The 12,350-nt window shown below is 48.3% G+C and overlaps 1 protein-coding gene across 1 annotated transcript in view; it reads left to right on the forward strand.

Moving 5' to 3' along the window:
- Positions 1 to 12,350, forward strand: part of Cfap57 (cilia and flagella associated protein 57) — a 69,461-nt gene that overhangs the window by 8,288 nt on the left and 48,823 nt on the right. The window contains exons 3-6 of the mRNA XM_038333772.1: positions 714 to 1,030; positions 2,594 to 2,877; positions 5,098 to 5,305; positions 10,877 to 11,029. Of these exons, the coding sequence (XP_038189700.1) occupies positions 714 to 1,030; positions 2,594 to 2,877; positions 5,098 to 5,305; positions 10,877 to 11,029 (962 nt within the window). The remainder of the gene's footprint in view (positions 1 to 713; positions 1,031 to 2,593; positions 2,878 to 5,097; positions 5,306 to 10,876; positions 11,030 to 12,350) is intronic.

Here is a 12,350-nt window from a genome sequence, read left to right on the forward strand (position 1 = left end):
GAAGAGACCCACAAAAGCAGAGTGGCCGCTGTGGCCCTACTGCGTGTCTGGATGAAGTGTTCACACTTAGATTCTCACCACAGCTCTCATTTCCTGCCTGTTACTGCACGGCTGCAAGATGCTGGCTGCTTCTGGCTGTCGTCTAAACTCTAGGAAAAGGAAAGAGAGCATGCATGTGTCTCTGCTTATCAAGGAAGCACAAAGCTTCATCATTGACTTCCGCATCTGCCTAGCTGCCAGACTGAGGAACTGAGTAGTTAGCATCCGGCCTCGACAGTAGAGTACCAGATGCTGGATTCTCAAGGCGTGAAGGCTGTAGGCTTAGAGCCTATCCCACCCTTGGCGGCCCATCCCTGGTCTCCCCTGACGCCCACACAGTGCTCCAACAATCCATATCCTTGGGATCCCCACCGTCCTGCACCCTCTACTACAGCCATACACTACTCAGGCTCTTCCTGCCATGTGCAGCCTTTTCCTTCCTGTCTGGTCCCGACTCAAGAAAGATCCCTTAGCATCCTAACTGACCTAGTGAGGCACCCATCCCAGTCATTCTCACAGTTGTCTGCATACAGTTAAACCAAGGGATGGCCAAGGACTGATCTTTGCACATTCGTACACGTTTCTCCTCTGCCGGTGGTGCCCCTTGCTAAGCCTGGTTGGACCTTGATGGAAGCATTGTCTGCCCTCAGTCCCCCTTCTGCCTCCTTTTGCAGGCTCAGACAAGAGTCAGGGCATGCTGGCCTTGTCCATCAGCCCCAATCGGCGATACCTCGCTATCTCCGAGACTGTGCTGGAAAGACCTACCATCACTATTTACGAGCTGTCATCCATCCCTTGCCGGAAGCGCAAAGTCCTGAATAATTTTGACTTCCAAGTTCAAAAGTTTGTCAGCATGGCTTTCTCTCCAGACTCTAAATACCTGCTGACACAGACGTCGCCTCCAGAGTCAAACCTCGTCTATTGGCTATGGGAAAAGCAGAAAGTAATGGCCATTATTAGATCTGATGTTCAGAACAACCCCATCTACCAGGTACCCCCTGACATGACACGTGCCTTGCCCCGTTGTAAAGCATAAACACCGATTTTGTCCCACAGCGCTCATTTCTCCCGTGTGTTTTAACCCTGAGCTTCTCAAGAAGCACATAAAGCAGAGGTAGTTATTGTCCCATCTTAGAGGTGAGGGCCCGAGGCTCTAAGAGGCCAAGCAGCTCATCCCAGACTGCAGAGGTGGTGAAAGGCAGGGCCAGGTCTTCCCCCAACTCTGTCATCTGCTTTCTTCCCTATGGCCCAGAACTACATCCAGCACAGGTCAGACCCAGCTGTGCTGTCTAAAATTGACTCTCCTCAGTTCCGGCCCCTTGGCAGTAGACTTGTGGACAGTCAGAGGATTTCAGAAATGCCATATAAAGTAATAGATTTGGGTTTTTATTTTGTTTAGGAGGGGTGTTATTTTTTTTTATCTTAGAACAGGTTGTGACTACATAGCTCAGGCTAGCCACGAGTTTACAATTTTCCCTGCCTCCCAACTGCTGGGACTAGAGGTGGATGCCGCCATGCCCAGTGGAAAGGTAGATGTGTAAGAAACTGTAAGTTACAGTTGTGTAGAGGACAGAATTTTCTATTGTGGTTTCAGGACAGAATGAAGACCCACTAGACAACCAGTAAGTTGACTTCTTTGGCAATGAATCCCAGGTTTTATATTCCTGCCCAGTGTCTTGTACTCATTTTCACAAGTTCAAGACGTTTGTACTGTCCATGTGTACAGATACTAGCTCATTAGAGCCTTGAGCATGCGTCATTCATCTCTCGGGTTGACGTGTGGGCCAGCGCACCGTCAGCCAAGCACTCATGCCCCTTCTTAATATAATGATGGGAAGAGTATTGATGGCCAAATCACAAAGATGGGGACAACCGATTTACCCAGGCCGTAGTGTCCTGGTGATGACCCCTTCTCAGAGCAGAGAGGACTTCCTCTGCAGAAGATCCAGTGAGCATCTACTGGACGTCCCCTGTGCACCTATCCCAAGGACACAGACTCGACAGCAATGTACCCCCAAGCTGCTCTCCGTCTAGTGAAGGCAGCAGGTTAACTACCACTAGCGTGGGTTGGGATAAAGACTCCAGCTGAAGGAGATGGATCTGGTGGGATGTGTGCTTTCTTCCACCCGACAGGCCTCCAGACACCCGCTCAACCCCATGACTCTGTTTCCAACTGAACTTCATTCCCTCGTGCTGAGCCAGAGTATAGCTCTGTGCATATGAGGAGACATGTTAGCGCATGCCTGTAATCACACCACTCAGGAAGTCGAGACAGGAGGCATACCAGCCTGGGCTACATAGTGAGTTCAAGGCCAGCCTGGGCTACAAAAATGGAAAAGATTGTTCATTCTACTTTTAAAAACAAGTGTCGACTGAAATTCCATCCAGTAGATGTAGATGTGTATCTTTATCAAGTATAATACAAAATTCCATCACTTTGTGTACAAGATATTATGAAGTACCTAAAGTGAATGTTAATTGGTAAAGTGGTGAATAACCCCACCAAGAGTCAGCCTGTCTTTTTATTTTTCTGTTATCTCCTGACATTTCGCAGGTCAGCATCAACCCCCAGGATAATACTCAAGTCTGTGTCACTGGGAACGGGATATTTAAGCTTCTCCGCTTTGCTGAAGGAACCCTAAAGCAAACCAATTTCCAGAGGGGAGAATCCCCAAACTACCTAGCCCACGCCTGGGTGTCCGATGATAAGATCATCGTTGGCACTGACACAGGCAGGCTCTTCCTCTTCGAGTCTGGAGACCCACGCTGGGAGACGAGCATAATGGTGAAGGAGCCCACCAGCTCCAGGAGCCTGGAGATCATCCACGAGTCAGAGAGGTAACAGAGCCTTCCACTGGGCTAGTGCCCACCCTCGTGGGCTTCTCCTGAGGCCTCTCCCTGAGACCGGAGAGATGTCTCAGCAGTTCAGAGCATGCACTGGTCTGGCAGAGGGCACAGGAGTGGTTCCCAGCACTCGCAAGGCGGCTCACAACCATTCCAGGGCATCTGGCGCCCTCTTCTGGTCTCTGAGGGCACCACGTACCCATGCAGTGCACTTCCATAGACAGAAACTGAGAACAAAGAAATCTTAAGACACCACCTCTCCACCTTGAAAACCAACTATGCCCATTTCATCCTATTTTAGCGTTTATCTCTATTCAAGCACAACCGTTATGACCATGGCCTGCCTAAATACAAGTTTTTATTTTTATGCCTAATCTCATTTTATACAGTTCAGAATGACAAGTCTTCAAAATTGTAGATTTTTTCCAAAAGCAAGTTTTCTTTCTTTTTCTTTCTTTCTTTCTTTCTTCCTTCCTTCCTTCCTTCCTTTCTTTCTTTTTGGTTTGGGTTTTCGAGACAGGGTTTCCCTGTAGCTTTGGAGCCTGTCCGGGAACTAGCTCTTGTAGACCAGGCTGACCTCGAACTTAGAGATCCGCTGGCCTCGTGAGTGCTGGGATTACAGGTGTGTGCAACCACTGCCCAGCCTCAGAGCCCTGATGGTGTGCTAAGCGCCCAGCCAGGTACTGGAAACACAGGCCCTCAGGCAATGACAGTTGAATGGGAGGCAACCAGGAGCAAAGGGGACATGGAAGTGAACTAGGACAATCAGACAAAAGGCTGTGTGGTAACGGGGTACAGGGGAGGGGGTTCGGTTTCATCTGCCCCATAATAGCAGTGGTCACATCTCACACGTGGCAGGCTGTGCCGTGGGATGTGACAGACACTGCTGACAAGCCCATGTGAGTCCCGTCCTTCCCAGGTCATATCATCATCACGCCAGCTTTTACAGACCAGAGGCCAGAGGCTAAGATCTCAGCACTGCTGTATGACAGGGCTAGAATTCCATTTCCCTTCTCTCTGAGCCCAGAGCCCAAGCTCCCCGCCACCTGGCACCCTGTGGGTTCTTCCTCCTCAGTAACTACTGGTCCCCCCAATTCCCACAATCCCTCCCTGTGCCAGTTGGCACCTCCTTATCTTATGGCTTGTGAAGGGCTTCCTAAGGAATTCTTGATGGAATCGTTTCCCCCTTCACTAGGGACCACTTACCTTAGGTAGTTCAGATTATCCCTTATAATACCGCAGAACCTTGGGGTCTTATAACATCTGGTGAAGACACATGTTTACATCTGCTGTATGCACAGTGTTTTGGTGGGTCCAGGACTCCCAGCACAGAAGCCCCTTAGCTCCTCCCAGGCATCACTGCCCCTCTCCCCTCCTGGAAAGGAATGTCAGGTCTCTTCTCTGGGTTCGTTGCATGACCAACACATTTTCTTGTTTCTTGTGTGCTCAGTCAGAGTAATTCTCTCTGTCTGCCCCCTACCCCAATACACATGCTCACCTGTTCCTGTTTGTCCTGGAGAACCCATCTAAGAGCTCGGCTTCTGCTCACCTAAAGCGGTGCACCTCTCCAGTTCCTGCCCTCAGAAAGCCTCTAATGCTTGTGGCATGCCTAGCTGCCTGCCTCTTAACAGTCCTCAGCACATAAGCCCAAGACTTGAAGCTTCCGGGGGCAAGGACTGTACTGATCTTATTTACTGTTGTTTCACAGAGCCCTTATAACTCTAACATTTATGAGCAGGTATAAATATTTATTACATGAGTGAATGGATGAAAAGAGAGACCTGGGTTCAAATCTCAGCTCTGCTGGGCAGTTGTATGACCTTACTATATTCAGTCCCCTGACCCACTGATTTCTAAACAAAAGTTAAGAATCGCCACCCTCTGTCTAGCAGGCGTACTCTCTGTGCTGGGTAGAGTTCCCAAGCCAGATGGCACCATTTGGCCCTGGGGAAGAAGATCAGTGGGTGGCACCACTCACAACCGAGGACATCCCCCATGCTGCTCTCAGAAGACAAGGTCTCCTTATGTGGCCTCCATACTAAAACTCACACTGTAGACCCGGCTGGCCTTAGGCTCACAGAAATCCACCTGCCTCTGCTTCCTGTGTCCTGGAATGAAATCTGTGTGCCCCCATTCTTCCTTGCCCCCTCCAGAGCACAATGCTTCTCCTAGGGGTCGCCTCCGGTAACACTCCGTGCTCTTTTCCTCTTCCAGCCTGATCGAGTTTCCACCACCCAGCTCCCCGGTCCCCTCCTTTGAACAGGTCGTGGCAACCGCTTACGCCCATCACATGTCCATGCCCCAGGTGTTTGCCATCGCTGCCTATTCCAAGGGATTTGCCTGCTCCGCTGGTCCGGGGAGAGTGCTGCTGTTTGAGAAGGTGGAAGAGAAGGACGTTTACCGAGAGAGCAGGGAAATCCGGGTAAGGAGGACGCAAATGGGGCCCTTGAGGGCGTTGTTCTGCAGCAGCCATGCTCTGGCAGAGCATTGCAGGAAGGACTGGGGGGAGACAGAGAGCCCCACCCTGAGAAACTAGGGGTGGGTAAACTGGGTTGGTAAAACTGGATTTAGAAGTAGCAGGATCTGGATTTAAGTCCTATGAGGAAATGTGTCCAAGTAATGTAATGAAGACAGACTTCCTCTCTGAACCCTGGTATCCCGCAACCCTCCCATCATTATATCTATATGTGTTCCGTTATTATATAGGCACACTGCCCAGCACACACATTTATGGAATAAACGCTACAGAGATGACCTGGACCAGCAAGTTGTTCTTCAGTGACAAAGCCCTGAGGGGGAAGACCAGGAGATGAGGACATAAAGAGGATAGGGAAGTTGGAATCAGGGGGTCTTACGCCGATGGCTCACGCAAGCAAGTTTATTAAGAAGTGCAATATCTTATACACGGCTTGCAGAGGGAAAACAGGACAGAGTCAGCAGAAAACTATCACACAGTGGAATGGAGTCAGCAGGAAGCTAGTCAAGAAGGTAGCACAAAGGAAGCACAGGATAGCTCAAGTGTGTCAAAGATCAAGCACTCAACAGCCATGGGACTGAAAACCACAGCCCTTCAAGGGGGGGAAGGTCAAGACCTCAGGACCTGAAAACTGCAGTTTCCCCAAGACCTGGCCCTAGACCATTACTGGCTTTGGCCAGCATGTACCTAGTTTTAGAGATGGTTACTTCACATCTCAGGATCCCGGGAAAAGTCTCAGGGCTACCCTGGCCCTCAACACAGAAAGCTGTGGACATGGGCACGGTACAACAGCTTGGGGAAGAGCCCAGAAGGCTTCTTGGTATTCGATGCTCTTCTTGAGGGATCTTAGAAAATGAATGACTCTTGACAAGAGGACATAAACCAGGACTCCAGGTGGTGACAACAGCTTACGCAGCAAAGGGGGAGGCAATGGTGTATTTAGGACATGCCCTGCTGCCCTGAACGGAGGGATTCATGTCACTTGAAAGGAAGGGACGGGCTCCGTGGGCAGTGAAAGGCAGCGAACGCCAGTCTGTAACATAACTTCAGCAGCCCACAAGGATTTGGGGTGGAAAGGGTTATGTTTAAGAAAAATTGATCTGCCCATGATACATAGCATCAGACACGAATCTGTGACTTATTGGCTGAAGTGAGCTGTTGCACCTACCAAAGCTGTTTCTCTGTTTAGAGCATGATGTGATAACCCCCATGAGAGGTGGAGGTAGACGGGATGAGCCGGGAGGCTGTGTAGATCCCCACATGTACTGCTGGGTGCTCAGTGTTCAAAGAATGGCAGTGGCCACATGGCTATAACCAGGAATCAGTGGAGAGCTGTTTGGTTAGTGTAGCCCAAAGCTAGTGAGGCCTAAGATCACAGCCATGGTAGCAGGGGCAAAGGGAAGAGAGACGCCTTGTGAAGACTAATTCTGGGCAGAGGTGGGAGGCGTACTCTCAACGAGCACCCGGAAATGATGTCCAGGCTTTGAAGTTGAAGCCTGGGAAAGAGGCCAGAAATAGGGAAACTGGAGAAAGAACAAGGAGTGTGGGGAATGAGAAGGCACAGGCTAACACAGTGGTAGTTTACTTAGCCCAGAAAGAAATGTAGCAGATGTTTATCAAACGTTTACTGAACCTGCAGGCTCAGTGTGGGGGCTGGACACAAGGCGTGGGGGGGGGGGGGGGCAACACATGAAGAGCCCGAGCTCAGAATTCAATAAGCAGAGAAGCGAAAATGAAGAGGATGTCAGATGAGAACAACCCAGGGAAGAAAATACAGCCGGGAAGGAGCCCAGAAGCCAGAACCATCCGGGGACTGTTTCTCCAAGGGAGGTGGCATTTGATCAGAAATCAGAGCAAAGTAAAGCAGCTGGAATTGTGGGCTTGGACCGTGGCAGAAAACCCACTGTGCACACAGAGAAAGAAAACTTTCATGTCCTGACATACATAGCCTACTACCTAGTCCCCGGTACCTTGTTCCCACTTTCTTAAATACTTAGTGTTACAATTAGAGACACTACCACTGTCTTCACTGAGACCCCCATGTTAGGATAGAATCACTAAGAGATAACGATATAGAAAAATAGGGAGCTTGAGAGATGGCTCAGTAGACAAAGCTCTTGCTATTCAAGAGTGATGAGCAAGGTTCAGATCACCAGCGCCCATACAAAAGGCAGGTTCCATAGTGAGCACCTATAAGCCCCAGGCTGAGGGAGGAGGACAGAGACAGTTGGATCCTGACAGCTGGTTGGCCAGACAGTCTAGCCAATCAGTGAGCTCTGGGTTCAGGGACAGACTCTGCCTCAAAAGCTGCAGTGGAGAGCAATAGAGGGGTGCTGCTGTGAGGACCAGCCCCCCTCAGCTCAGGAATGAGGGGAGCCCCAGAGTCAGCAAACCAACCTCTCAACTTGACTTTTCTGAGGGAGTAACATTCAACTCTCTGGGGCCTGTGGGATAAAATGTGTGCATGTGTGCACACACACCCCTTTAGGGTCTTCCTATCATCTCTCTCTCTCTCTCTCTCTCTCTCTCTCTCTCTCTCTCTCTCTCTCTCTCTCTCTCTCCTCTTTATTTCTTTTCTTACCTCTATCCAGATGTGTCCCTTCTGTGTGTCATTAATTTTTCCCTTGCAGCTTATATACCCCAGCAAAATCTTTCAGTCAATATAAAAAAGTGAATGATTATAATGAACACAGGTGAAAAATAACATGTTTTCATTTCCCTTACATGATTAAACATACATTTTACATACCAGAAGTGAAAAAAAATTATCCTCAAGAACCCACACACATTCATGTCCAAGCACTTGCTACAGATTAACAGAGTAAAAGTAAGCAAGGTATTTTCTCAGCCAGTTCTTTTACTGGCAGGCTACATATTGTGGTTACAAGGAAAGGATCAATTGCTTTATTATTTATCATAAATGATAATCTTATTTAAAAAAATCTCAAAATCTAAACTTTTATATATCAAAAACAAGCAGTCAGCTTTACTTTCAATCCTCAGAGTGCACACACATTCAGTAAGAGTTTTTTTTATAACAGGAAGCAGAGGGCAAAAACAGGTACAAGAAATTAATCATCACTTTTGATCAACCAACCCATCCTAGAAAGAAAGGCATGTCAGCTAATAATAACTGGGCTGTCTTTGTTTTTTCTTGACCCCAACAAGTCCCTCACTCAACTGTGTGCCTTTCTAAACTTTAAACTGTTCCCCGAGATTTTCTATCTCAGGGCCATTAACAAAAACATCGTAACCTAACCTTAAGTCGTTATTTAAAGCTTTGGTTTTAGCTATAATACTCACTGAAATCTGTGAAAGCTAAGATTACAAAACTTGAGCTAGCCTTGCTTCTAGGACAGTCATTTCCCTTAATCGTTAACCTAAGCCACAGCCTATGCCACCCCTCAAGAGATGCTCATAAGTCCCGTGTGACACTTCCGTGTCCTCATTTCCTGTCCTCTGCAGCCCCTGCTTTATCAGAGGTAGGGGCAACACCATATCCTACATTTATCTATACCAATGTTCCCATTAAACCAACCTCTACCACAATCCCTTACTATATTAATTTAAAACTCTCAAACGTCAAAATTCTATTTAAACTAACACTATTATTGTATAAAATCATTGCTTCAGTTAAACAGTACATCTTAAGACAAAAGCATCTTCAATAATCCACAGGTAAAAGTGCTCAGTATAACAGAATATTTCCATGAGATAATCACACTATATTAAAGGCAGTGGGGATCCCCCCACACCCATTCACACCATGCCAGCTACCAGAGAAAAACAGCAGTGGCAAGCAAGTGGCAAGAGACAGTTTGGAGCCAAAGCCCTCGGCCTTGCCCAGCTGAGATTCAGCCATCAGTGCTTTGCTTTCTGGTGGGCCGATCTCCTGAAGTCAGTTGCCACCTGCTGCTCCTCTGACCTGGCCACTGGCAGAGGAAGATACTCAGTGTCAACTTCTGACCATCAGATATATGAACATACACTGGTGCACGCACACACACACACACAAACAAATACATAGTCCTCACAAGCACACAAAGAAAGAAGAAAAAAGAAAGGAGAGAGTGAAGGAGAGGGGGAAGAAAGAAAGAGAGAGAGGGAGGGAGGAAGTAGGAAATGAATAGGGAGAATAAGGAAGACTAAAGGGTCCTTTGCTCATTTAACACATATCTGTTGTGCACCTACCATGGGGACAGATCTCATGCTTGGTGGCTGAGACACAGTGGAGTCAGGTATGACCCCTTCTCTACAGGAACTTCCTGTGTTTGGAGAACAGTGCCACATACATGCATTTACTGCATCCATCCATAATTGCTTCCAGCCATGTATTGCATCCATCTCTCCCCTGAATGCCTGCTATACTCCAGGCCCCTTGTGCACACAAAGGGACACAGCGGTGGAGCAGCTTGGACAGGGTCCTCAGCCCAGAGCTCCCATCCTACTTTGCACAGTGTGATACATGTGACAAGATGGGGCTCCCATTCCCAGGGGCTACTGGTACATTGTGGAGATACCTATCTCCGTAACAAAGGGTGCTCAGGGAAGGCTTGTGGAGTGAGCAGTGAGGGACATAGGAAGACAGGCAGGGTTATGTCCAAGCATAGGGAGCCAAGAACAAGAACCCAGTGTCCCATGCCCCAGGGACCCACAGAGTGTAAAAACACCAAGGAGGTGCGACTAGGTGAAGGTTTCGGTGTTGAGCAGACCCCCCATCTTCCTGAGCATTTGTCAGGGAACAAAACAGGCTCTAAGACAGTGGTTCTCAACCTTCCTAATGCTGTGGCCCCTCAACACAGTTCCTCATGTTGTGGGGACCCCCAACCATAAAATTATTTCGTTGCTACTTCATAACTGTAACTTGGCTACTGTTAGCAATTGTAATGTATATTGCTGATATGCGAGCCCAATGGGGTCACGACCCACAGGTTGAGAACCACTACTCTAGGAAACTAAGACCTGGGCAGGCTGGCCAGTCAGCACATTTGGTTACTAACAAAGAGAGGGAAAGGAAATCTAGTTTTATTTTATCTCATTGGGAACAACTGTTTCTCTCCAAGCCTACTGGAGGCAGCAGTGAACCCTTCTTCTCCTTAACCCTTTTGCCCACCCCATGTTGTAGAGGGGCCACCACATCCCTTCCATGCGCTGAAGTACACGCAGGGATGCTGGGCGCCAAGCGAGCCCATGCCCTGGCCTTTGAACAGGTGGGTGCTGGCACAGGTTTAAACAATATGTGTATGATGGGGATCTTACATTGGGCTGCCTGGCCCGCTCATTCCCACACATTCAGCTCTCTTGCTATTCAGACGCTAGTTGCTGCAAAATGAACACCTGGTGCTATTTAAAACTGACGGAAGCAGAGACAACACCAGTCCTCCCTTCTCCAGACCCAGGAAAGCTCAGGGCGGGGCTTGATCAGGAGTCTGTGACTGGAACCCTTGTAACCAGGGTCATGCTGACATTGTGGGGCTCTGCCTGAAAATAACTGGTGCTGTCTTGTGCCTTGAGCAGATCCCTACGGACCCACAAAGCACGGACCCAAGTCAGTCGGACAAACAGGACGTTCTGTGCCTGTGCTTTAGCCCATCAGAAGAAACCTTGATCGCCAGCACCAGCAGGAACCAACTCTACTCCATCACCATGTCCCTGACGGAGATCAGCAAGGTGAGCTTCCTCCAGGGGCATCAGAGTCCCTTCCAGTCCACACTGAGATCAGCAAGGTGAGCTTCCTCCAGGGGCATCAGAGTCCCTTCCAGTCCACACTGAGATGCCCACCCATCAGAGGCTGCTCACTATGTGTATAGAGTTTCACACAAAGCTGTGTGGTTCGTGCACCCAGAAAACCTGAGTGTGCCAAAGTGCTCTGGTTGGGAGTGGGGAGGGGGGGTGGACATGCAGTCTTGATGTTGCCTATCAAATTCAAATCCCACATGTCCCGCTAGAAGTCGCATTTTTCAAAGAAATCAATCTACTACCATATTTATCCACAGCCCAAAGATGTGTATATAATCTTCATGATTGGTTTTTTTTGTGTATGTGGCTTGTTTTGGAATTGCAAAGGAAATGACCATAAAACACTCCAGACGTCATAACCAAAAAGAGCCGTGGACGATGAAGCTCACACTGTTCGCTGCACACTTCATCAATAAAATAGAGGTCCAGACATGTGTCCCCTAGCAGCGTGGACTCAAACACAAAGGGAAGAAAACAGACCACTGTAGCATGAATTCTAATTGGTATTAATAATAAAACCCAGATTCAGATATAGGGGTTAATGCTGAAGATCAGAGAAGCAGAGCGCCAGCCACCAGAGAGTTCTTACCTCTACCAATGCTTAGCCCAAGGGGCGATCCTGTCCTCAGACTGCATCTCCAGACTCCATCTGTCTCCACCAAACCTCAGACTGCACTGAACTTCTGTCTCCTCCCGCCTTATATTCCTCTCTCCACCCAGACATATCACTACCTCCCTAGTGCTGGGATTAAAGAGGTGTGACTCCCGAATACTGAGATTAAAAGAATATACCACCACTGTCTGCTTTTTAGTGGTTTAACTCTGGGCACTCTGATCTTCAGGCAAGCTTTATTTGTCAAATCAAACAAACAAAATAATTACTACAGACCACCTGTAATCTCAGCTGAGAATTTTAACATATCCTTTTCAGTCACATTTTGGGGGATGTTTTTATTGCTGTTTTTGCTTTTTCCGAGACAGGGACTCAATAGCCCTTGTAGCTATCCATGTGGGTAGGTTTCTGACTTTCCTGCCTCTACCTCTGTGGTGTGGACATCCCCTCTCCCATTCATACCATTCTGGAGGTCAAACCCAGGATTTCAGGTATATGCTAGGCAAGCAGTCTACCAGCTAAGCTGCATCTCTAGCCCAGTGGTGGTTTATAGCCTCACTATTGAGAGCTGAACAAGCAGTGCTGTAGTTAATTACTGGACCTATCCATCAGCTCATAAAGAGAACAGCCCATACCATA

The sequence above is a fragment of the Arvicola amphibius genome, chromosome 6 (assembly GCF_903992535.2).
Source record: "Arvicola amphibius chromosome 6, mArvAmp1.2, whole genome shotgun sequence".
NCBI classification, from domain to species: Eukaryota; Metazoa; Chordata; class Mammalia; order Rodentia; family Cricetidae; genus Arvicola; species Arvicola amphibius.